We start from the raw sequence: 23,334 nt of genomic DNA on the forward strand, positions 1-23,334 counted from the left end.
GTTTCCGACCGGCTTCAGCTCCCCCCTGCCCTAAACAGGGGCAGTCCCACTGCCATCAACAAATTTAACATTATTTTCTCTGACAGTGGAGTCGCTCCCATCGGCTGGGCTGCAGCCAGGCTGTTTGATAACTGCTGTCAGGCACAGGTTAAGAAGGAGAAGGGAAAAAGGTGGCTTCTAGCTACCCAAACGTGTCATTGTTGTAAGCCTGACATCGCCAAGGATGGAGTTAGTCAGGTGTAATTTAAGAGTGAACCAATATTTTATTGCCCTGGCTCCTCTCCAGGGAGCTAAGCATGTTTTGGATCTGTTTAGTTAGAGCAGGTTGCAAAATAACACTTCTTTTTTTAAAAAAATACTAATAATTAGAAAATATTTTGAGCTGGGAAGAAAGAATGTTCAGTTATTGCCAAAACTGTCATTAATACTTTTGCCTGAAGGCTGAACAAATGAGATGATATACAGGCATTTTTTATGCAAATACATGTCTCAAGGTCTTTGGAAAGGAAGGGCTTTCTCAGTGGCTGTAGTCTATTTCTGTGCTGCTGATCACCCCAATAACAAACAGCTGGAAGCATTTTAGAAAAAAAGGGATGCAGTATGCTTATATTTCAATGTCAGGAGTTATGAAAGCTGAGAATTGTTAAAAAAATGATTTTTGAATCTTAAAAAAGTAAAGCTTGTCATGGAAGTCATACTAGTGCTTTTTCAGTGAGAAGTACAGAAGAAGGAATGAAATAATTGTCCCAATATGCATTAAAAGCCCCTTGGCATTTAGAGGGAATTGATTCTTTAATTGAGAAAGAAAGGAAATATTGTCAAGTTATATTTCTACATTTACTGAATATGAGTCTAATTTTGCAGTTGCTGCAATCGATGGGAAACATCCTGTTATGCTCAGTGTGGGGTACCTGATATATAGCATATTTATCAGCACCTCAAGCTACAAGCATATATAACTGTTTAATACAGAATTTCTGTTTGCACCCTGTGCTTCAATGATGCATTAAACAGGAGCTTCAAACTCTTGAATAAATTATTTGAAAATTTATAGGCACGGTTTTGGGAGGTGAATGCAATTTATAAAGCTGTGTTTACTGTTGATTTTACATCCTGGAATTTACTAAGAGTGTGCGAGTTGGATGTATGGATGCTACAGATCATAACTTTGTCTGCTTTTTTCCCTCAGAATGTGAGAACTTCTTGGAGGATGGGCTGAGTGGTGTCTGTGCCTCGTCACAGAGTGTCCTTAAAAGAGAGTCCGGGAGTGAGTCTGACCTCTTCCCCTTACCTGGTGATGGGATGGAAGACCTTGTCTTTGGAAAGGTAGGAAAGCCTGGTTGGGATATGGTTAAAAAATCTCTGAGGCATGATTTGATAAACCTGTGCTGCAAACACATCTCGATTTCACTGGTGAGTTAGAAACCTGGAAGCGATTATCCTGGAACAGAATAGATGGGAAGGATCCGGTCCCCTCTGCAGATGGAGCAACATGAGGGATGTATTTACTTTCAGCAGAATTCCAAAAACTGTGCAGCCCCCAGTGTTAAAAAGATGAAAGTAATTTTGACTGTCCAAAAGTAAATCGCGTACTAGAGGAACAGTTGAAAAGGTGGATTTTCTTTCAAGGTCATTAGGGATTTCACAGACGATATGAAAGCCATCTTTAACTCATGTAACAAAGAGCTTTTCTCTAGCAAACAGTGACCTCTGTGCTGACACCTTCAGAATTATATACTGTAATTCTCACAGGGACCAATGTTTTTCTGTAAATTCAGTGTGACTCCCTGGATAGGAAGGAAACACTCACTCTAAATACTTAAGGCCAATTCCAGTGAATAGTTTTGTTGCCTAGGCGACATATCTCTAATGCCTTTTTGCGTGCAAGTAGAAGGAAAATGTTTTCAGGTTTGCTTAAAATCAACAACAGAAGTCATTACTAACCTTAGTCATCCCTGTACCCTTTGTGTTGCTCACGGCTGAGAAGGGGGAGGAGTGGGTGAGACCTGAGATACAGAGTCATCATCCTGAATAGAGGATGCCTCCTTTAGCATCGGTCTTTTGCCATCTGTATCAGACCAGCCTGAATTTATTCAGAGGATGACTAGGTTTTGCTTTTTAAGAATAATCTTGTTGGTAATTTATATTCTTCTTGCCCTAAGCAGATGATGAAAAAGCACCCAGAAAGATCATAGAGATGCAGAGTCAAAGGGGACATGAACCTTCTTTTTTACAGCAGCTGTCATGTTGGTCTCATCTCCATGCGTAGGTTCAGCTCCAGCTTATCTATTTGAGCAGGCACAGTTCCTGCTCTGAAAAACTAAACTTTCAGAGTAGGTTTCACACTTGCTTTCAGAGAAATATACTTAATGAAACAAAATTCTGTTTGCTTAAATCAAATCAGATGATGGTGAATATTTTCCAGCAGGACGGGAAACACCACAGCCCAGGCTAAGTGATCTCATGTGCTATAAATGAACAGTAAAGTCATCCTTAATGCATGTGGTAGGGCACAGAGCTCACCAGCCTCACCCTTTCCCATCTTACTCTCAAAGTGATGCGGGACCCTGGACTGTGAGAATATAAGGCTGTTTGGCAGAGTAGAAGACTGTCTTCAGTTTTCTCGTGTAGAGTGGCACAAATTATGACAGCCGACTGCCATTTGGGCCTGATTTGATGCTTGTATGGGGATGCATGGGAGAGGAGTGATGTGGGAACACAGTAAATTTTATGTTGTACAGAATTTTAGCTTTTCTCCTTTCTTACATGAAAAGTTTCCTTCTCCAAATACAGGAAAGAAAAAGTAAAACTTAAAAAGAATAGGTAGTACAATGTAGTAGGGAAAAGGAGGAGGTGGTGGGGAAAGCAGATCTTCAGTTGCCAGTGGAGAGCAGGCAGAGGGAGGAAATGATTTTCTTTCTATATTTCTTAATTTGGCAGCCTTTGCATGTTCTCATTATGCAGTGGATTGCAGACTTCATCTACAAATGGGTTCAAAAGGTTCATGAGTTGAGTTTAGGAAGTTATTCAAAGCTAATCTCAACCTCAGTCGTTTTTTTTGTCTCTGCTGACTAGCTTGGTTCCTTGTCTCCTTTCTCAGAATTTATCTGAGTACCTTTTCTACAGTTTAAGTTATTTGTAGGAGACACTAGTTTAGTGTTGTGAGCTCATGACTTATTCACTCTTTTTTTTTTTTTTGACTTCTCAGCCCAGTTGGTAGAAATAGAAGTGTTAAATATTTTTAATAACCACTAAAATAGGTGTTGGATATAAGCTTTCTTCCAAAAAATATTATAAGATGCATGTCTTGGTTGTAGTTGGTTAGTTATAAGCCTATTAAGTAGTACAGTTTCCATATCAAATTGGGAAGAGAGAGAACATGTTTATGAACAAAAAGAGGATCTCAAACCTTTCAGTGTCATGATGATGATTGTTATTACTAGTCCTGTTCTTGCTTCCCCTTTGTATGGAGCAAGAGTTGAACTTATGTTTAGAGTTGTTTTTTTATTGTATAAATCACCCTCCCTCTGTTAACTGTATTAATGCTTAATACATTAAAAGAAATTTTAGGAAGAACAAGCCATTGTCTGTCCAGGGTCTTTGGGCTGCTTCCATAGACATCACTTAGAAATTTATAGATTTAAAGCCCTGGTTCTATCCTAGGACCATGAAGAATTGGGGTCTGTGAGGTCACAAAATCTCCAGGTACCTTAAATTGTCCCTGGTGTTCAGTGCATGCTCTCTTTACCATCTCCTTGCCATCTCCTGTGCTTGTTTTAATTTTTTTTTTCTCTGAAGGACACGTGCTGAGCTGCGTAACATGAGCTGCTGGGTTCAGAGAGCTTTAGCACTAAAACTTGACTTGTTTTTTCAGATTTTAGAGACTGTTGCTGAAATCCAGAAATCGCTTCCAATGTGAGGTCTAAGGCTTCAGCAAAATGTTTCATTTTTTTGCGTCAGCGCTTCATTCCCATGTCCTCATCATCCTGCTTTTCCTTCTCCATCTCAGACAGCCATCTGGGCAGGCTTTGCAACACCCTCCTTCTTGAGTGATTAATGCTGCATAAGGTCATTTCTCACAGTCATCTGGTAACATCCTGGGGCGTAGCCCATACGCTTTGCTCATCTTAACTTTTAACCTGCCACCAAAATTCAGCGTTACTGGGAAGTTTTTTAACATGCTTCTTCAGAAATGATTCAGACAAAAGGTCCTTGGGAAGTCAGGAACCCACAGATCATTGTGAAAAGAAAGGATTGCAACTCAACCCCTTGAATTTTGTTCAATTTCTGCCTTTGTTTTGGTTTGCTTAAGGAAATACACAAACACATCAATATTTTGCATTTATTTTTTCAGAGTTATTGTTTCTCTTAAAAAAATAAATCCAACAACCATGCAAAAAAAACAAACCCAAAGAATAAAAGTTCGAAGAGAGAGGCTTTCAGCAGGGGAAGACTCCTCCACTCCAAGTCATAAAAATTATAAATAGTTAATAGGGAGGCCATTGTTGAGGTTAATTTTAGGAAACCTGGAGCCATAGGCAAATCCAAATAAAAAATTACTCTGCTAGATTATATATCAAGCTAACCAAAGATGTTGACTCCTTTAGTGTAAAGGTATGTCAAATAAACTTCAGGATGCCAGGATTTAATATTTTTCATCTTCCTTTTTAAATCCTGTAACACCTTTAATGTCTTTGTCTCATGGAATATCAGGGGACAGAGTAAGCTTGTGTCTCAGCACTTTGCATGTTGTCATCACAAAAATGATTGAAAGAACATTTTAATTCCACTTATCAAGACCTCCTACAGAGGGAGGGATTTAGTTGAGGAAGTTATCTTATACCTCCACCATCCTAGTGATTTATCTGTGTTCATGAAGAAGTACATACGTTCTTTCTCAGAAAACTCACTTTTTGTGCCTTATCTCATTTTTTCATACTAGCTTCTCACCAAGTACTGTTTCTGAGAGCAAAGAAAATGCCTGCTGGTGCACGTCTGTAAAGGCTCTTTTCAGCCATGAGTTCTATGGTCACAGTTAAGGCTTGAATTCATTGAGGTTCAATGCAGCAAGCCTAACTTGAAGAAAATTAGTATTTCTTTAATGTTTCATTTTTCCTGTAGGAAAATAACACATTAAAGAACCATTTATGTTCAGAAAACAGGGTATTTTCTTACTGAAATAGGATTAAAGAGTAATGCATATTTACTGGCACTTGGCCAGATAGCTAATTTTTTGCAGAGGTGGCTACAATATAGATCTTTCTTAGATGTGTCAGCCACATTTGGCATTTTGCAGACAGAGTCCTTGTCTTTCATATTAACTATTTTACTTTATTTCAAAAAAAAAAAAAATCATTTAAATGAAGACTATCTTTAGAGGAATAAGCATGGGCCACAAATTCAAGGGAATTGTTTATTGCGTTCTGTATTCAGTCTCTGATGCTCAAGGTAAAAGTTAAAATGGACCAAATATGTTTCACATTTTTCAAATATCTCTTCAAACTACACTTTACGATAGAAACCTTAAATCTTCCCCGCTAGGGAAGTGGGGTTTGTTCTGCATTTTAAACTGGAGCAGTACTCTCATCTGGGAAATAAAAATTTCTCTTTTTACGCTAATTCCTCCCTATCTAATTTGATGTTCTGCACTATTGTTGCTAGATTTGCATCCAAATTTAATGTTTCCAAACTGTCCCATCCTTCCACTGTACAGCTGGCGGGTAGTGCTCTCTCCTCCTGCTGTGCTGCCCTAATGTCTAACAGTATTTTCCTGTGTCTCAGAAAAATGAAGCAGACTGTTTCCTCTACTGAAGGAATATTATCCACATAATGACTGCTTAGTTTGTCTGGATTTCAGCAGTGCAGTAAGGTCTCATCATGACTCACACAAATATCAGATTATATTGAATAACGCCAAACGTCATCAGAAACTTTACAGGGCATCCATTTCAGTTTTCTCTTGTTTTAACTTACACTTCTTATTTAAATATGTGTCAAATCCAATACTTTACAGTATAAATTTACTATTAATGTATTTACACAAATTCACCATTAATATTTGACATTCCTTACCATAAAATGAATGCTTTTGGAGGGATATGTTTTTAATGTGGTTTTTACTATTTTGTGTTTAAAAGGTATATTGTGCTTTGGTGTTGTGCTGTGTCTTTCTCTTTTTTCTTTGATGGATGGGGAGGGGAAATAGTGTGACAGCATTTATTTAAACCACCTTAGGATCATTATTGTGTACCTGTTAAACTGAAATAAGAATAAAAAATAGCAAACCTTGAAGCAGGGCTTCCCTCTAAATAGTGAAATATTTGATTAGAATACTTTTTGAACATCTCAGTTTCTTTTTATTCAGTTTAACAAAAAGCTTTTAACTTACAACGTGTGCCCATCAAAAAAAGCACAGAAAAGCAAAAGTGTCTGGAGCATTTAAGACTGCTGGGCTTGAATGAAGTCAGGGCGGTGGGATCCGAGGTGAGGACTGCCGTGGGGCAGCACCACTCCCGTTCATCCTGCCCTGCATGGGTTTTGATGCCCATCTCTCCCTTCTGAGAACGGGAGTTTGTAGCCCGTTGTTTTCTGTCAAATGAGAGCTGACAGCCTGCAGCTCCTTGAGCGCTCAGCTTCTGCTGAGACCCACCAAGCCTGCTATTTGAAGACAATTAACCGCTGTGGCTTTGCTGAATAGCCTATTATATATGGTCTGACAGATCATTCTGCCTATTATTATTTTAAATGATACAGCACAGGGCTCTGCAGGAGAATAAATTGAAACTTCCCATGTCAGTCCTTCGGGGCAAACACCATTTCAGACTGAAGGTGATGTCAGAGAGATGCTTGTGTTTTTTTACGCTAGCCACGGGGAACACAGAATACACACAGGCTCTTCTCAGGCTGTATGGTCAGCATGTGGCCTTTGGCCAAAGAGAACCAGTTTGGCTTCCACTAGTTGCTTTTGGAGCAAACTAAACCAAAAAAATTGCAGTATGACTTGAGACCTGTAATACAGGGCAGCTGATCCTGTGGAACAATATTTTTCAATTACAGTTGGATTTGAAAAATGCTGCAAACCCTGGCATTAACTTTCTGCTTAACGGAAAGTAGTGGGGGATGGGGATTTAAGTTTTTTTTTTTTCTGTTTTCTACTACTGAATAATTGTCCCTTTTGTGCTGCATGATGCAGTGGAACAGTATGTTGCCCTTGAGCTCTCATGGCTGACAGCTACAAACCCATCCCAGGTCCCACAGGAGAGGCTGGAGTTTTGTCATCAGGAGTTGTGATGACCCAGTTCTCCATGAATTGCTCTCCAGAAACCTTTGGTGGTTTTATGGCACCTTGACCAATAACAGGATTATCCAGAAATGGTGAGAGAAGCAGGAGTTGCTGTGCAGGATGAAATGTGGAGTTGGAGAGAGGAAGGCAGGCAGAGGACTTGAGCTGGGAGCCCAGGGTTACAGCAACCAGGGACCTGCAGAGTGGAAGAGTTGCTCGGCAGAGCATTTCAACCTCTGTTGAAGGCAGAGCAAAAAGCCTCGCTTCTGCAATGGTTTATTTGCCTTATGGTGTCAACTAGGAAATCTCTCAGCTCATGTGAAATATAAAATATTTTCATTTATTTAAAATGTTAAAGCTATTCACTTCGTTGGAAGTGTTCAAGGTCAGGTTGGACGGGGCTTTGAGCAACCTGATCTAGTGAACAATGTCCCTGCCCATGACAGGGGGGTTGCATCTTTAAAGGTACTTTCCAACCCAAACCAGTCTATGATTCTACTTTAATATATTTTTAATTTTTCTTATCCACAGCAGCCTGAAGAGGAGCAGTCTGCATGCGATGTTACCAGCTCCAGTTCCTCTGCAGATGACACCATGTCCCTGGAGAGGAACTCATCCCTGGGCAGCGACACATCCCTTCCCTTCCCACCGACGGTGAACTTCATCCAGCCCAAGGACAGGCACAGTCTGGATGGCAGCTGCACCAACATGGTGGCTACAGAGGGAGGAGAGAAGGAAGAGGAGCTGGACAGTATCACGGATGTGCCCACTCATTCATCTGTCTTGCGAAACTCCATGCGGCCACTGTCACCTTTCCGTCGACACAGCTGGGGGCCAGGGAAGAACGCCACCAATGAAGCAGAAATAAATCAGAGGAGGTGAGTGAAGAGCTGCTTTGATTTACTTTGCACCCACTCATGCGTATTTATCTAAGCTTTAGACTCAGCATGAAAAAACAGAACACTGAGGATGTCACTTCTGATTATTTGTTTTTCACTCAAAGGGGTGAAGAAAGTCTCCTAACGTATGTTTGTTTGGTTTTTAAGTTAACTTTCAGGATTAAAGTACTTAATACCTACAGTACGCTTGAGCTTTCCAGAGGAAATGGAATTACCCTGGGACAGGTCTTCCATTTGAACTATCACCACCCCTTTCTGTACGAAGGGCTTTGTTAAAGGAATTATTGGAGTGTTAAATCTCATTGACCACAAAATAAACACGACCATTATTGCTCTGATTGTATTAAGAGATAGCATGGGCACCAGGGTTTTAAAAAATGGTGTGGAGGCTCCTCACAGTGTTAAGATGGGTAGTCCCCAATTCACAGAATTGGTTCCACCTCAGTCTCTCATGGACAGTAAATCCCACATAACTCATCACCGGTGTCCCTGGTGGTGCCCAGGAAGATTGAAAAGGGAAGTTTTCCCATTTCTTCTTTCAGATGATAGAAGAGGGAGAGGTGTAACAGCCACGTGAGTGCGTAGGTGCTGGTGCCAAGTGACTGTGGGAAGAAATGGTGTTCAGCCCCCTCATCTCAGTGGGGAAAAAGAGGAAGTAAAGAAAGATGCACACCAATGAAGTGGTTGGTGTAAGGTTCCCTGCCATGCTCTGCACCATTCAGCATCCAGGCTGCTGGATGCTTGGGGTCAAACCCTGCGTGTTCTGAAACCAGTGGAAGTTTGGCCAGTGTTTTGAATGCATTTTAGTGCTTTCAGAGCAGGAATGGTCAGCTGATTTAGCAGGGTCAGGGTGCTGTATCCTCCTGTCCTGTGTAGACCTGCAGCTTACAGAGGCTGCGAGCCCAGGCGTGCAGTGCCGTGCTGCTCTCCAGGCTGCTGCTGCTACCTTCATGGCCACAGGTCTGCTTTTAAGATAGACAGAGCCATTGCATTTGGTGATGCTATTAAATTAAAACTGGCCACTCACAACGGGTTCCTGGTAAATTGTTGCTTGACCCATTTGGATAATCCAGCGAGAGGCAGCAGCCTCCCATCAGAAATGTATACATTCTTTACACGGTAGGAGCTGTGAGCATCACCAAAGGAATACCATAGACTCTGCAGATTTTAAAGCTGATGTTGAAGAAGATTCAGGATCCTCTAAGTAACATAGGATGAAAGACTTTTTATTATTATTGTTGTTTACCACTGCCACCTTTTTTTGGTTTCATTCCTGGTCCCCTGGTAATATTTAAATAAAGTAAGTAATACCTATCTTTTTAAAGCTACAAAAGAATCACCATAAGGTATACATGCAGATTTATGACAGAATGAGTCCATAAGCTCATAAACTCATTTGGAGAGATTTATTTTTAAGTGTAGGACCTGTTATGTAAGGATTTCTGAGGGTAATAAACTGCATAGCTAGCAATTACTGCTAACACTTAACAGATGGGGTTAAATTCTCCTGCGTCAGACTTTGGAGGCTGTTTCTGATATGGGAAAATACATGCATTGTAAATGTAAGAAAATTTGAGTTAAAGGAACAATAATTATTCTCATATGTTGTTAGATACAGCTGCTGCTACATAAGCATAGCTGTCACATAGGTTAATGAAAAAAGAAAAGCTGGGTGGGTCTCTGCTGCTGATTTGGTTCCTGTTTGGTTTTATGTTTCTGTTACAGAGGAATTTGGATTATTTGAGGTTTTTTTTCTTTTCTTTGTTCTTTTCATACATGGCTGTTGTGATGTTGAGATTCTGGTTGCTTAGTGAGCAACAACAAATACTGAGGAAATTAAGCCCAAACAAGTGACTTTCATACAAATCAGTTAAATTCAGGGTGTTTGCTTGTTCATTTATATCACATGCAGAAGATAGTTTTCCATTTAAAGGGGAAAAGCCCTTATTATAAATGGACTTTTGCAAACCTTTGAAGTGAAGTAACGCAGAGCATAAGCCTTGGCTGAGGTTTGTCCTGCTGACAGGCAGGACCTGTGCTGCTCCCACCACCTGCCACCCCTTGTCCGTGCTCCCTCTCCTCTAGGCACCCGTGGCACTTCTTTGGTCCATAAGTGAGCAGGTTGCAGTCACTAAATGAGCAGAAGATGAACTAAATAAAGTGTAATTGCCATCAAAACCAACCCAAGGATTAGAACTGGACTGTGCAGCTGGGAAGAGGACTGGGGTGGCAGGCTGCACGGTCAGCCGAGCTGTAAGACGTGCCTCCTCTCCCAGCAAAGGACTCACAGCCTAGTCCAGCCCCCATCCGTACCAAAACCAGTCTTTCCCCTGATGGTAAAGGTAGCTAAGTCAAGCTTAGAGCTGCTGACACAGGATACAAAGAGCCTATGGGGAAAAAATCAGTCTTTTTGGTCTTTTCCAGTGTTACCTGTTTTCTGTTTAAGAGGAACGAGCATAAAAGTTTGTTCACAGAAAAGATCAGAGAGAATGTAATCGTCTTAAATACAATGTGAAAACGTGCTCAGTTCCCCTCTGCTTCCCCTCTCTCCTCCAATGCACTTCATAGATAATCCTCATGTCTACATTTTGCTATTAAAAATACAAAGAAAACTAACAAGGCTGCCACAAAAGGATGTTCATCCTTCAGTTAATTCCTGACATTCATAGCAGAGTTGGAATGCCTGTCTTTCAACAATGATGCAGTGTTTTTAACGTTCGGGTCTCAGGAAAGAAATGCCGACGTTTTCACTGCAAAACTGGAGCTGGTGTTAATCATGGTTGCTAACAGCTTCTGTCAAATAGTTTGTCCTTATCTAAACTTTAAACTGACCTGACTTTGCAGCAGCTAAGTTGCAGTGTGGTCAATACCTGTGAAACCTTCTTTTTGTACAAAAAAAACCCCAACCAGAAACCAAAATTATTTTTAAAAGAGAGAGGAGGAAGAGAGAGACTCATTACCTCCTTTAGTATTTAATTTTGTGTTTTCCCTGTACGTCCATTCCCTCTGTTGTTCATGTGTTGGGATATTATTCCTTCAGCTGCCATTTGTTCATTTTTTTTCCATTCACACTGCTGACCACTCTCCATGATTCATTTTCAGTTCAATGCGAGTTCTGGGGGATAGTATAAAGAAGCCTCCCATTCATAGGAGAAGGTACAAAGCCAACTAATGTGACTAACTGTTTTGCGTTTGAATGTCTACTAACTCCATACTGTCGTGTTAGTAAACCTCTCGAAGCATTGGCGTTAGAGCTGTGCATCCCACTTGGCTGCTTTCCCTCTCCAGTCTGACCCAGGGCTGTTTTTCTGACCCACAGAGCACATGCACAAGCCGTTTTCTCCAGGACGATATGTTAATAACTTTGAGAAATCTCAGATATCATTTTGTTGGCCTTTGCCATGTGTAAGATTTGGAATTGTGTTAAAATGATTGTTTACCTGCAAGCATGTGCGTCATTTGGATTTAAAGCACGTCAGAAACTCCTGCCAAGTCTTGCAGGAGGGGCACCTGGGGAGGGGATGCATCAGGCACGATCTCAGAGTTGGAGAATGCCCTGCAGATCTACAGCTGGTTGAATTAAATGGCTTTACTTTTGCTCTTTTGCTGTTTTTTATAACTATCTTCCTAAAAAATAGAAAATAAGGTGTGGTTCTTTTCCTTACTTCCATGTGTGTTTTTTCTTCTGTATAGCAAACTTTCCGTTCCTCATCCATCATGCAGATACGCATTTTCACCCGTGCAACGTTTCTGTTGTCTATTAACATATAAAATAGGACACTTAATTTTTGACACAGCAGACATGTGGACTGTCCACACTTACACATTTTTAGACTAAAAAAAAAAAAAAAAAGAGAAGTTTAATCTCTCCCCTTCAGTGGTTCAACCTCATCTCATCTCCCACAGCCTGCTACCTTTCCTCCTGTGGCAGGTTAACTCAGGATTTTGTTTCCCTTGATCTCAATGGAGTTATGTGTCTGTGTACAAACTACCATATTTCCACACATGTAAAAAATATTACCATGATGTTATTACCAAAAAAATCACCGTGCCTTACCACGCATCAGCATAAATGAAGCCATATGAGCAGTGCTATACAGTTCAGGAGAGGGCTCTTAAAAAATAATTTTTTAATAAAGGGACAAGAAAGAACATGCTTTTTTACTTCTATGAAGCCACTCTTTGCATCGCTCTGTACTCTGAAGGAAGAATTGCAGTGCTCGTCTTCTCAGCTCATGCAAATTAACATCTTTTTACCAGTTGCCTGTTAAGGCTCCTCTATAGGAGCTGTGTTAGCATTTGGAGTTATAATATCCTGAAACACTGAGTTTACATGTAGGATAAAGAAAAAGTCTTGAATAGGCGACCTAAAATACTTAGCCATATCTGAAATGTGTGGTAATTCTTTCATAACCATTCTCTCTTATTTTTTTTTCTGGCCTCCCAACCATTTCTGTATCATCCCCTCTAACCCCAGCAGGAGAGCAACAGCCTGAAACTAATTCTAACAATTTATGCTCTCCCACAAGGCTCATGTATATAATAGCTCATACCCCCTCCCCAAGTTGTCTCTGTAAAGGGGTTTTGCATGCTTTGCATTGATCTTGTTTGGTTTTTAGGGTGTTGCCAACAGATTGTGGGTGGCTCCCCAGCAGGATTGTAATTCTGTAAGACTGCTTTCCACAGCCCTTGCCAAGAGGTCTTTTTCCTTCTCTGAGACCTTCCACCACTTCCAGGCTTCCTCCTACATATATGCAGCCACCTCTCCTCTCTACCCCTATCTACTCTTCTGCTTCCCTTCCCTGCAATTTTAGCATTTGGGATTGTCACTGTAACATGGCAATGGTCAGGAATAGAGACAACTTTTACAGTGCACTATCAAGTGTAAATGTTGCATCATTTCTTTAATGAGGAAGATCCTCTATCCTGCAATTGAAAAGTGACCACACAAGAATTACTGTCTTTTGCAAACAAGTCGACATAAGCATAGCTCCAAGCATCCACCAAGCCCAGTAGTCTTGGGGCCACCAGCAATAGCTTGGAAAGCAGGGAGAGGGGAAGCATGTATGATACCTTTCCTTGAGGTACTTTTTCAGCCTCCATCTAGTTTCTGCCAGGCAGGTTTTGCTGACCTGCTGGGAGGCTGAACCTAAGCCTGGTAGTGCAGACTGAGATCTATGATGGAGGTAGGTTTGCTGTGGCCAGGACTTGGTTCTTTTATGATCTCAAGCAAGTATTTTGTTCCCTTGTCCCTCACTAATACTTATATCTGCCATCGTGGTTTAGTTGGATGATGACAATGAAGTACTTGGACGTATTGGCATGTTATGGGAAGGTACATGTTCATGAAGAATGCTTATGGTACTGTGCTGAGAGCTGCTGGTGAAGCACACCTGGAGCTTTGTGGTACAAAGCACAGGTACTTCATGTGTATCCTTACCCAGTTAACATCCTGAATAAAACAGGTAGCAATTATCTGTACTCCACCATTGAACACCAACCATCAAACCCTCCCTGAATGTTTCCAGTGTTGTACTGTGTGTGGAAACTATATGAGGACTTGACGTGAAGTGATGCAGTCAGTGGCTTTAAACCTTCCTCTCTGCCCTCTGCGGCTTCTGGCACTCGCAAATCCTGGCCCAGGGATACTTAGACTTGTTTTGCCCTTTTTGTAGGCTCCTGGCCTGGAGCAGAGCGTGCTCTGGCTGTGTCCTCCTTGCGTGGATTGCAGGCCAGGGCCTGGGAGCAGGACTTGTGCAGTGCTGCTCTGGCAGATCTGTGCTGATGCAGAATTCCCTTCAGATGACGTATGTTTCCTGGACAGCTTTTTCAGGATTTAAGGATCCTTTATATGTCATAGCTGACAAGAAGATTGATTTCTCTGTGTCTGCAAAGCTTGCAGTTGGGCCATGAGCTGACAGAGAAAAAATAACAAAAGCGGTATTTAAAATAACAACCAAAATATTTGCATTCTGTATTTGCATTTCTTAGGTCTTTCATGGTGCAACTTGGGACTCTTTTGGGGTATGGGAGCTGAAAGGTTTTCTAGTCAAGGTACTATTTGAAGGACACTTGATTTAATCCCAAGTTAATAGTAAGATGAGCTTGGTTTTTTCTTGCAGCCTCTTTCACTGATTTGCTGTGCAGCATTTAAGAATGTAGCACTCTCCTTATTTTTCTCAAGTGTAGTCTGAGGTTATTAATACTTGTAGAGAGGGAACTTAAATGATTAAGTGTCTGTAAGGGATTCTTCTTCTGATTTGGAGGTGAGAGGTACAAGAAAAATACTAATCATTACTAACACAAGGGCTGTGTGCAATTACTTATGCAAAATTGGCTTTGGTATGTTTCAGCCTTGTTTTCCCCAAAAACTTCTCTCCCCACAAGGAGCAGTTTCTCCAGTACATTGTATACTTGCCGTTGGGATCGGTTTGGGGGAAGCATGGGCTGTCCTGCTACCTGTTTGGTGGTAGCCTCGGTCACTTGGGGCACTCTGGTGTGTTCTGGCAGCCAGAAATATATAGTAGCTACTGCATTATTTCTGAGTTTGTTGGGGTTTTTTGTTTAAAATATGCAAGAGTGAGTCTTTTAACATTCCCGTTCCATAACAATCCAATAATCACAGCCCTTTTCCTTTCTTTGCCTCTTTTGATGTTCCTAGTTTGAGCTGGTGTCCCTCTGGCGTACAGTTCATTGCCATGGGTCCTGACTTTACTTGTAGAAGGTATGGTATAAATAAATGTGTAGCAGCAGCAAAGGAGCACTGCAACACCCTGTTGTGAGCTTTCTGTGCGTCGCCTTTTCCGCTGCTGCTCTGGCTGAAGCGTGCACGTGTTTGTTTGCTTCGTCTGCTTTTTCAGCAATTAATCTTGGGAATGGGTCTTCTGAATTGGGGTGCAGGTGATGGTGGTGGCTGCTCTTCATTGGCCTCGAGTATTAAAGAAGCTGCACTGTTGGTTTAAGCTGTTCTGTTCTGTGATTTTAAGGCGTGTTTTTTTTCTGCAGCAGTGATCATAACAGTAATTGTGACATCCAAAGAATCAAGAGTTAAGGTGATTCATCGCCGCTTTGTTCTGGACGGATCTCATGAGGATTTAAGTTCATAACAGACTTGTTCTCTGTAAATTGAAAGATCTATTTTTTTCTTCAAAGAGACTAATCGTGTAAAACTTTATATGAAAAACCCATCTAATAGCCATGGATGAAAATTTCCCAGGCACTTAAAGTTTGCATCTTCTTTAGAAAGTCCCAGAGTTGAGATTGATGCTTGCAGATCAGATCCTTACCTGCCTGGAAGTATCTGTCTCCCAGATTTTATAGCTTTATAGCTTTCCTCTGGCAGTTCTTGCTGGTTGTGGGTACAGCTATTAAACTCTTTTTCTGAAGACTAGATATTGAGAAAGAAGTTAATCTGTCCTTCCAGATACAAATTTAATTACATTTGGTCTATATACCCTGACCAATAAATTATCAGTGGGTACTATTGGTCTATAACTATTTTATGGGCTAATATTTGCAGTTTTGAGCTGTTTGTGTCACAACAAACTACATGATTTTTTTTTTTCTCTATTATGAATGTAGCATCGTTGTTACCACCTTGGTATGGAAGAAAAAAATATTCTTCTGCCAGTAGAAATGGGACTGATTTCTCTCTGCAGGTGTTTTAGAATAAATTTTGTAATGCCTGCTATTGAAACACATTGTTGAGTCAAAATCTTCCTAAAGCAGATTAAATTGTAAATGCCTCAACCAGTCTTCTTTCTCATTAATTACCATGGAAGAAAGCCTTAAAACATTTACTTAATCTTTTTATTCAAGGTTTATTGCCATTTTTTCTTTGAAGATGCATATTTATCAGCCACTTAATGCTTCTAAAGGAATGCAGAACATTAATCACTACTATGCAAGTCTACCTGAATTTAAAGCTCCTCTGGTTGTTTAAATAATCTGTACAGTCTGTAGTGTGTTTTCGCTTTCATTTGCTTATAGGTCAGCTTGTTGGCCACTTGGATGTCATGATTAACTCAGGTTGGGATATATATCCAGAGCAGGCCTTGCTTCAAACTAGCAGGACTTTGTGTGCATCAAATCAAGTGTTAGGCATGGAGTTGTGCTACTGTACTGGGAGGTACTGGTGTATCTGTGAAGCTTGCACATTAACCCAAACTGGCAATGCAGTGGGTTTGTCGATGCCTGGGCATGAGGAGCAGGAGGGTCAGAAGCAGAATATTAAGGCCAAGGTATATCAGATGGAAATAGTCCATGTGAAAAAGGGAGTGTTTTGTGTAGGTGAGAAGAGAGTGTATTAGGGTCCTTCTGTAGAGGTCACTTGTCTATCAGCAGCTGTCTTTACAGAGGTTGGCCAAACCTTTTATTACTACCAATTCTGCAAGCAAAAGTTTGGTATTTTATTTAGCTTTGAGTGATTGGCTCTGTTGGACAAGACCTAGCTTCCTCAGCAACTGATAAAATAGGATTGGTTGGCTGATGGAGACAACATTTATTGAATTTTTAAAAAAAAACCAAAACAAAACGTGAAAAGGAGCAAAAGAAACCAGCTTGGGCAGAAAGGAGGACATTATCAGTGCCAAAGCTTTGTGCAGTGGCAAGTGCTAAATAGATTCAGAGGATGTGTCTGCAGAGAAGAACATTACAGGCAGCCTAGAGCTGATTTTGTGGCTGCTGGGGAGGATGTTGATCTAGGACAGGCAGCACAGTGCTATACAGGGTAGTTTAATTTGGATGGCTTTATTCCAAGGGAGAGCCTAATAAAAAGCTAGCAGAGAATATGTGGAAATACCAAAATCTTTAGAAGGGATGTTTCTAGATTTATCTGTGCAGCACTCAAGAAGAAAAAAACCAAAACACAGTAGGAAAGGCTATTGCCCAGAAGTTTGAATGGTTGTTCAACCAACTACTGTGCTCATTAGAGGCACAAAGCTGCTGCTGTTTGTTCTGAAGAAAATAGAAACCCCTCCACTGCTATCTGCACTTGGTCGTTGAGAAGTAATGTGCTGAGGAATAACATCAGCATTTCCCTCCACGGTTCAGTTAGTGACTGCCTTGTGTTTTACACTTGAAGGTGCTATGTGCTGAAAGACACTGGTCCCTGTGAGTTTGTCAGCATCTAACCTCTATGGTTTCTCTTCAGTTACAGCCTAGAAGGCCTTGCTGGAGATTCTGGTGAGACCAAGAAGCCCTCTACAAACTTGGAGGCTTCTTCTCTGAGCTCCAAAGATCTCAGAAGGAGTCCACTTGCCAGCAATCAGTGTGGATCCCTGGTCTTGCTCACTGAAGAACTCGAGCAAGGAGAAATCAGAGACTACAGTCACCAGGTAAAGCATTGTTATATGTCTAGAAAATGCTACATCAGTGTTTTGGAAGTAATTTTCCAAAGTGAGTCTCACTGTGAAGGCTTCCACCCTATATATATATAATATTACTAAAATCTTCCATCTTTAACATGGAGGAATTTCCACTGTGTTAAATTTGCTACTTGATTCTTTAGGGCAACATGGTTGATGGGTGAAGTCTTAGGGTGAGAACAAGAAACTTCCCAGTTTTCTTCCACTGATTGCATGAGTAATCATGGAAAAGTTATTAACTTTTCAGCATGGATACTGTGATACTATCGATTGCAGGTGTTGTAAAGCTTCTTCAATTAATGCTTATGCTGCCTTCTGCAGTCCTGTAATACACACAAATACTAAGTAGTAATTTATCTGCTAAAGTTTTTGGGTTTATTTTCATATTGTAGGAGGAAAATAAAAGGTTTTTTCTTTCATAGGCACAACCAGAATCAAAAGGCCCATTATTATAAGCAACAATTAAGTGAAATGTTAATTTCATATTAAGAAAATTTAGAGTGATCTCGCTGGAATGAAAGTCTATGATAACTATTAGGGACTGATGGGCCACAATATTATGAATCTCCGCTTATTTTTATTAAAGAAGCAATTATAGTCTTGAATACTATAAATACCCTGGATTTCTGATTTTGAAGTTCTGACCGTAATATTTTCTGGTTCATGCCAGAGTCATTAGCCAGCCAGTCTGTTTACCTTGTAGAGTCACTGCTGTACATCAAGGCAGCAAATGGGTCTTACAAGGTCTGGCCTGTAGAGCTATTCTGTCAAGACTCTCATGTCTTCTCTTGCTTTGAGGAATAGCATTTTTGGGGAACGCACTGCTAAGCATCAGATTTTTTACCATGTTGAACCACAGTCTAGTTATACTGAGGAGTTGAATCTCAGCAGTAATTTCAGTGGCCATCAGACAGTTAACAATATCCATCTTGTAATATCTTGCAAGACAATCAAGCAGCCAGTCTCTTCCTGTTTGTTGCATAATTAGTTGTCTTACAATTAAAAGACAAAACAAAATGTTGCATTTCACCTGTACGACACTGATTACATTTTTCGTGGTTCTTGCATTTCTCACCTGTTATGTTATACTGGGATCGTTTAAATTTCCCTCTGTTTGAAAGTGAGAAGCTCAGTAAATATAAACACTGAACTGTGATCAGAAGTTGGGATGGTGCTGTCGTTCTTGATATATTTGCTCAGCGTGGTTATTTTCTGTTCCACAGATGCATCAAACATCGCAGCCGCAAGGATTTAATTTCTGTTCTTCCACTGTTTCATCTCCGCTGACCAAATCTATGTCTCTAATGTCAATTAGTAAACCAGTGCTGGACAGTGAGTAACACAGTTTTTCCTTATCCATTCTGTCATCTGTATTATTAAGTACAACTTGGTACCTTCCCAAGGCAGAATTTGCTAGTACCTGCTCTTGCTTTCCTGTATTATGTGAAATATATGTTTCACTGCTGCATGGACCTGTGGGTGTGGAAAGGCAGAACTCGTTCAGTTTAGATCCATGTCTTGTTCTTCCCAGTATATCCCTAGTACTTCCAGTTCTGTGGGGTTTCTTTTGTTTGTTTTTTTTTTCTTAATTAGACTACTGATATGAAAACTATGATTTATTGAGTTTGTTATTTAAAAGAAAAAAAGTTTGAATTTTGCATCCTTTCAGAATTTCTTCCTTTAATGTCAGGTAAATTCCAGTTGAGATCTTATTTTCCTACTTCTAGATTTTTTGAAAGTTGATATATGGAAACTTGAGAATCCATGTCTTGGTCTTCTTGGGGGAGTTTATTGCTATTTATTTTGAGTTAATTGTTCTGGGGCAGTTGGATGTAATCTGTTGAATCTTATTCCTGAAGAAAATAATAAAAGGTGATTAGGTGAAATTTTTCAGTTTAACTTAACTGAAGTGATAACAAGCACTTAATGCTGCAACTTCACTGAATTGATTCTTTCAGCTGAAAAAGTCATTCGGAAGGCTGCAGCTGGATGTGCTTAGAAAGGGCCGTGTTACACATATTTTCATTTTATTAATTGCCAGCCAGAAACTGTACTGACATTTTAGATCATGTCTTGTCAATCTGTGATGGTCTCTGATCTTCTCCTTTTTATTAACATGCTTCTTCCTTGCAAAGCTGAGCAAGGGAAAGGTGCTTTTAAGAAAGGCATTTTATTCATTTAAGAGGCTTGCTGGAGGAAGCTCACAGAGATTATTCTTTGTAGGAGACATTTTTAAATTCTTTGCCATCTTTCTTCCATGATTAATAAGGATGTGGCCTAACGGATGTGTCCCCCAGCAACAGTAACCAAAACACGGGCAGATCTGTCCTGTCAAAAGGCCAGCTCCTGCTCTGTGCAGTGGGGCACCCTCTTTCCTCCTTGGGCTGAAGGCCTTCATTATTTTTTTTTTTAAGCAACCCATTTATTGGCATTGCATCCAGTTGCTAACCAAACACCATAACTAACTCAGCTAGCTTCCAGAAAACATGCTGTCGGTGGCAGAGAGAGCCTGACCAGCTGTGGCTCATCTTCCTCTCCCTTTAGACTTTCCTTCAGGCCCACAGTGGGGGTTACGACAGTGGAGGATTTGGGCCTCCATCTTGGAATTGGACAACTTGCCACCTTTCTGCTCTTCTCTGTCTTATGACCCCCATTAAAAATGCCATCAAGGCCTGAGCTGGTGGTAGAGAGGTTTGATTATCCCATCTTATTCTAGAGTCGGCCTAGCCACGATAGTCTTGTTGAGAGAGAAGGAAATGAGAAGATGTAGTAAGCTTTCCAGAGGGGCTGTGGAAGAAATAACAGGGTTAGTCTTCTGCTGTGGGGTGGATGTCTCTGAGTTTTGGACACTGCAGTTAAAAATTACTAACACTTCAGTGAGCTTTATTTTCTCAGTAGTTAATTTGTGACACCTCAGAAGGGCCTCATTTTTATAGGAAGGTGGTTTCTGAGAATCAGTGCATTTGGGGCAGTTGATGTGAGCATCCAAAAGGATTACTCACCGTGAAAATTTAGGTCACGGATTCCCTTCACAACTCTGACTCTTTCTTGACTTTGGAAACTTCAGTAAATCACTTCATTCTTCCTCAGTCACTTTGAAAGAGGAGTAGTGTTACTTGAGTTGTGACCATAAGTACATGTAAAGCAGCTTAGTGCCTTTTACAAGAAGGTCTTGGTCCATAAACTCTCTTATATCACCTTGGCTTGACATTCATAATATTGCAGCAGAATACTTCAGAGTTTTGCAAGAATAAATCCTTGATTTCATGGATGTGAATCTAGGAAATCTTTACTTCTTCATTCCATTGCATAATTTTGTGGTAGGTGTTTTAAAAAAAATTCTGATCCCTGCAAATGTGTCTGAATGGGAAGAAAGCAACATGTTCTGCACAAAAGCTTCAAAAACTGAATCCAAATGAATAAACATATGGAGGGCTTTCACTGACATTTCCCATTTATTATCATATGTACTGAGGTAGGAGCAATTTCCAAGACTGAGTTTTTAGCCCGCACTCCATCTGATGTCGCAGATGTTCCAAGAGCTGCTGTGGCCATTCACAACTGTTAATCCTTCAGCATTTTATAGACGGAGGTCACAAGAGCTGTTGGCTGGAGTGCTCGGAAGACTGCTTTCAGCTTTGGAATAGTAAATTTCCAGTGTGGAGCATTGTTATAAAGCCAGGAACTGCTATAAATAAAACCACTGAAATGGAAGTTGAAATGAACTGTGCTGGAGGAGGTGGTTCTATTTACAGTAAAGTATTATTGTTCATCTTGACTTTTAGTCTAAATAGACAGTAGACTACAGAAGAAAGAAAACAGTGTTGCCTAGTCATGTTCTTCAGGTCTGGGACACTAGAACAACTCCTTTGAAAGGCAGTCTAAACAAAATTAATGCATGAATCTTGCTAAGAATTCTTCAAATTAAATGCCTTTCATTGGGTCCCTCTAGGGTTGTTCTGCTTACATTGGAAAAGTGTGCACATAATTTTAGTCAACTCACCTCTAGGCAATTGGCATTTTTGACTAATGGCTGAAGGAAAATTTCAGGGGAGTTTTCTTTGCATTGCTTGCATTGCATTGGGTATTCCTCGGTTAGTATTTTTATATTCTGAATTCAGTTTTGGGGTATGATATCAGCAATACAAATGTACGTGGCTGAAAGGACATTTTTTATTTGAAGAGAGTAATAATTGCTACTTCTTTCTCTTGGAAGTTTAATACTGATAAAGTCTTGAACCTCTTCTCCCTGTTGTGCAAGTGAATTGATTTATCCGTGTCATGGAATGACTTAAAAGTGCCTTAATATATGCGCTGAAGATGTTTAATATAGATGCTTAATGTAGGACCTTTAGGTCAGACCTGTGCCAAGGGCAGAGTTTCCCCAACCCTGACCCAGTCATCTTTCCTGAGGACACGCTGATGTACCATGTGAGTGATGGGTATCCAGCAGCCTGACACTGGTCAGGTCACAGCTCAGAGGTTTCCACCTGTGCTTGTACCATGAGATTTTGGAAATACAGCCCTTGGGCATCTCCGTAAGAGGCTGTGTAGCAATTTCAGTTAAGAGTGGCTAGCTGGCTCCTACATCTCTTTTCGGAGCAGATTGTACTTATAACGGATTGATGCAAAGCTGCTGCTATGCAAGAGCTGCTCTTAAAAATAAATTATGGGAGATTTGATGTCACAGGCTGATTGCTGAGTTTGGTACTGTGTTTGGTATACATCTTCCAGACAAGGACAGAAGAGGGTGCAGAGGGGCTTTTCTCATGTTGAGGCAGTTTCTTTAAAACAAGGACTGTGAATTTTAGAAGGCAGCAGAAGAGATGCTTGTTTTTTCTGGTTTTTTGGAAGAAAAAAGGGGAAATTTAGGTGTCTCCCTTTTAAAGCTGGAAACTTTAAAGGGCATAACATTATCAAAATGTTTGGGTTTGTTTTAGAGACAGAATCCACAAGAGCCTCCCCAGGTAGATAAAGTATCCTTGCTAATATCTGGCAGCTTTGCTGTGTCATTTAACTTCAAAAAGCACCATTAAACAAATATCTTGAGTTGTTTTAGTTTGATTCCCTGGCAGTTATTTCAGTGAAGCACATGCCTTTTGTCCAGAGATCCACTATGTTGTTGATACTCTGTTTGGGAAAGTAACTGTTTACGTGTAAGTCTTCATTAAGAGGTCCTATAAAAAGATGCCAGCAAAAATAAGAAAAGCCTTGAACATCACGATATGCATGCAGAGAGACCTGCATCCTCTGAAACCTGCACCCTCTGGAACTTGCATGTTCTCAGTTCTTTGTTTCTTGTGCCTTTTCTGAAGCCAGCTGCTTTGCAGACATTTCCTTTGCTTTGGTTTTAGTTTGCTTTGGCCGTTTTCCTCTCCTTTTTATTATTAAATGCATTTTCAAGCATGCTCTAATGTCTGCTGTTAACCCACTTCTCAGCCCAGGGCCAGACTCGACCATCGAGAAGAATCTCCTTCTCCTTCAGCATCTCTCCACTCATTCCTAAGTCTAAAACTCTCTTTTCTATTGGCTCTTCTTCCAGTGATGAGGAGGAGGAGTTGGATAGTAAGTAATCGTTTTCTGTGCATTGCAGCCATTATGGTGGAAACAACGGGAAATCTGGTTTTCTGCTTTAGACATTGAACTAACCTTTTCATTGCATGATGTCTAACAACATTATCTTAGTCATGTGTCTGAATACTAACTAATGGCAGAATAAAAGGATTATAATCCAAAGAGTTTTATACCTCAGCACCATCGCCTCATCTGGTTAGTTTTGGTTGGTATC

The 23,334-nt window shown here is 40.5% G+C and overlaps 1 protein-coding gene across 7 annotated transcripts in view; it reads left to right on the forward strand.

Moving 5' to 3' along the window:
* The window catches only part of AKAP13 (A-kinase anchoring protein 13), a 224,372-nt gene that overhangs the window by 161,361 nt on the left and 39,677 nt on the right, over positions 1-23,334 (forward strand). For 4 of the 7 annotated variants that reach the window (XM_074837772.1, XM_074837774.1, XM_074837775.1 and 1 more), the window contains 7 exons: positions 1,190-1,326; positions 7,814-8,160; positions 11,284-11,337; positions 14,843-14,905; positions 17,333-17,516; positions 18,770-18,878; positions 22,986-23,111. In XM_074837772.1, coding sequence (XP_074693873.1) covers positions 1,190-1,326; positions 7,814-8,160; positions 11,284-11,337; positions 14,843-14,905; positions 17,333-17,516; positions 18,770-18,878; positions 22,986-23,111 — 1,020 coding nt within the window. The remainder of the gene's footprint in view (positions 1-1,189; positions 1,327-7,813; positions 8,161-11,283; positions 11,338-14,842; positions 14,906-17,332; positions 17,517-18,769; positions 18,879-22,985; positions 23,112-23,334) is intronic. The other 3 variants (XM_074837778.1, XM_074837776.1, XM_074837777.1) reach the window with 3 other exon arrangements.

This window comes from Strix aluco, chromosome 12, assembly GCF_031877795.1.
Source record: "Strix aluco isolate bStrAlu1 chromosome 12, bStrAlu1.hap1, whole genome shotgun sequence".
Classification (NCBI taxonomy): domain Eukaryota; kingdom Metazoa; phylum Chordata; class Aves; order Strigiformes; family Strigidae; genus Strix; species Strix aluco.